Source organism: Penaeus monodon, chromosome 19, assembly GCF_015228065.2.
Source record: "Penaeus monodon isolate SGIC_2016 chromosome 19, NSTDA_Pmon_1, whole genome shotgun sequence".
In the NCBI taxonomy this organism is placed as follows: Eukaryota; Metazoa; Arthropoda; class Malacostraca; order Decapoda; family Penaeidae; genus Penaeus; species Penaeus monodon.
Window position 1 is genome coordinate 23,511,849 of NC_051404.1, and position 202 is coordinate 23,512,050.

Consider the following 202-nt stretch of genomic DNA (forward strand, 5'->3'; position numbering starts at 1 on the left):
GTTTCTTCTAAAGGAAATCGAAGATCGTGTTCCAGTATTTAAGAAGCAGCGAGATGATCATCAGAAGTCACTAGAGACCATTACGTCCTTGCATTCGCAGTTGGAGGAAACTTTAGCAGACCTTGAGAAGCAGGTAGGACTTGTTTCTAAAGAACTGAATTTGATACTTAGTTTTTAAATATTCAATTGGAAAAGGTATTGA

At 37.1% G+C, this 202-nt stretch overlaps 1 protein-coding gene across 1 annotated transcript in view; it reads left to right on the forward strand.

The window, feature by feature from the left end:
- Positions 1 to 202, forward strand: part of LOC119585136 (nucleoprotein TPR-like) — a gene marked incomplete at its 5' end in the record, with an annotated part of 14,700 nt that overhangs the window by 10,099 nt on the left and 4,399 nt on the right. Inside the window, 1 exon segment of the mRNA XM_037933767.1 lies at positions 14 to 133. Within this exon segment, the coding sequence (XP_037789695.1) occupies positions 14 to 133 (120 nt within the window).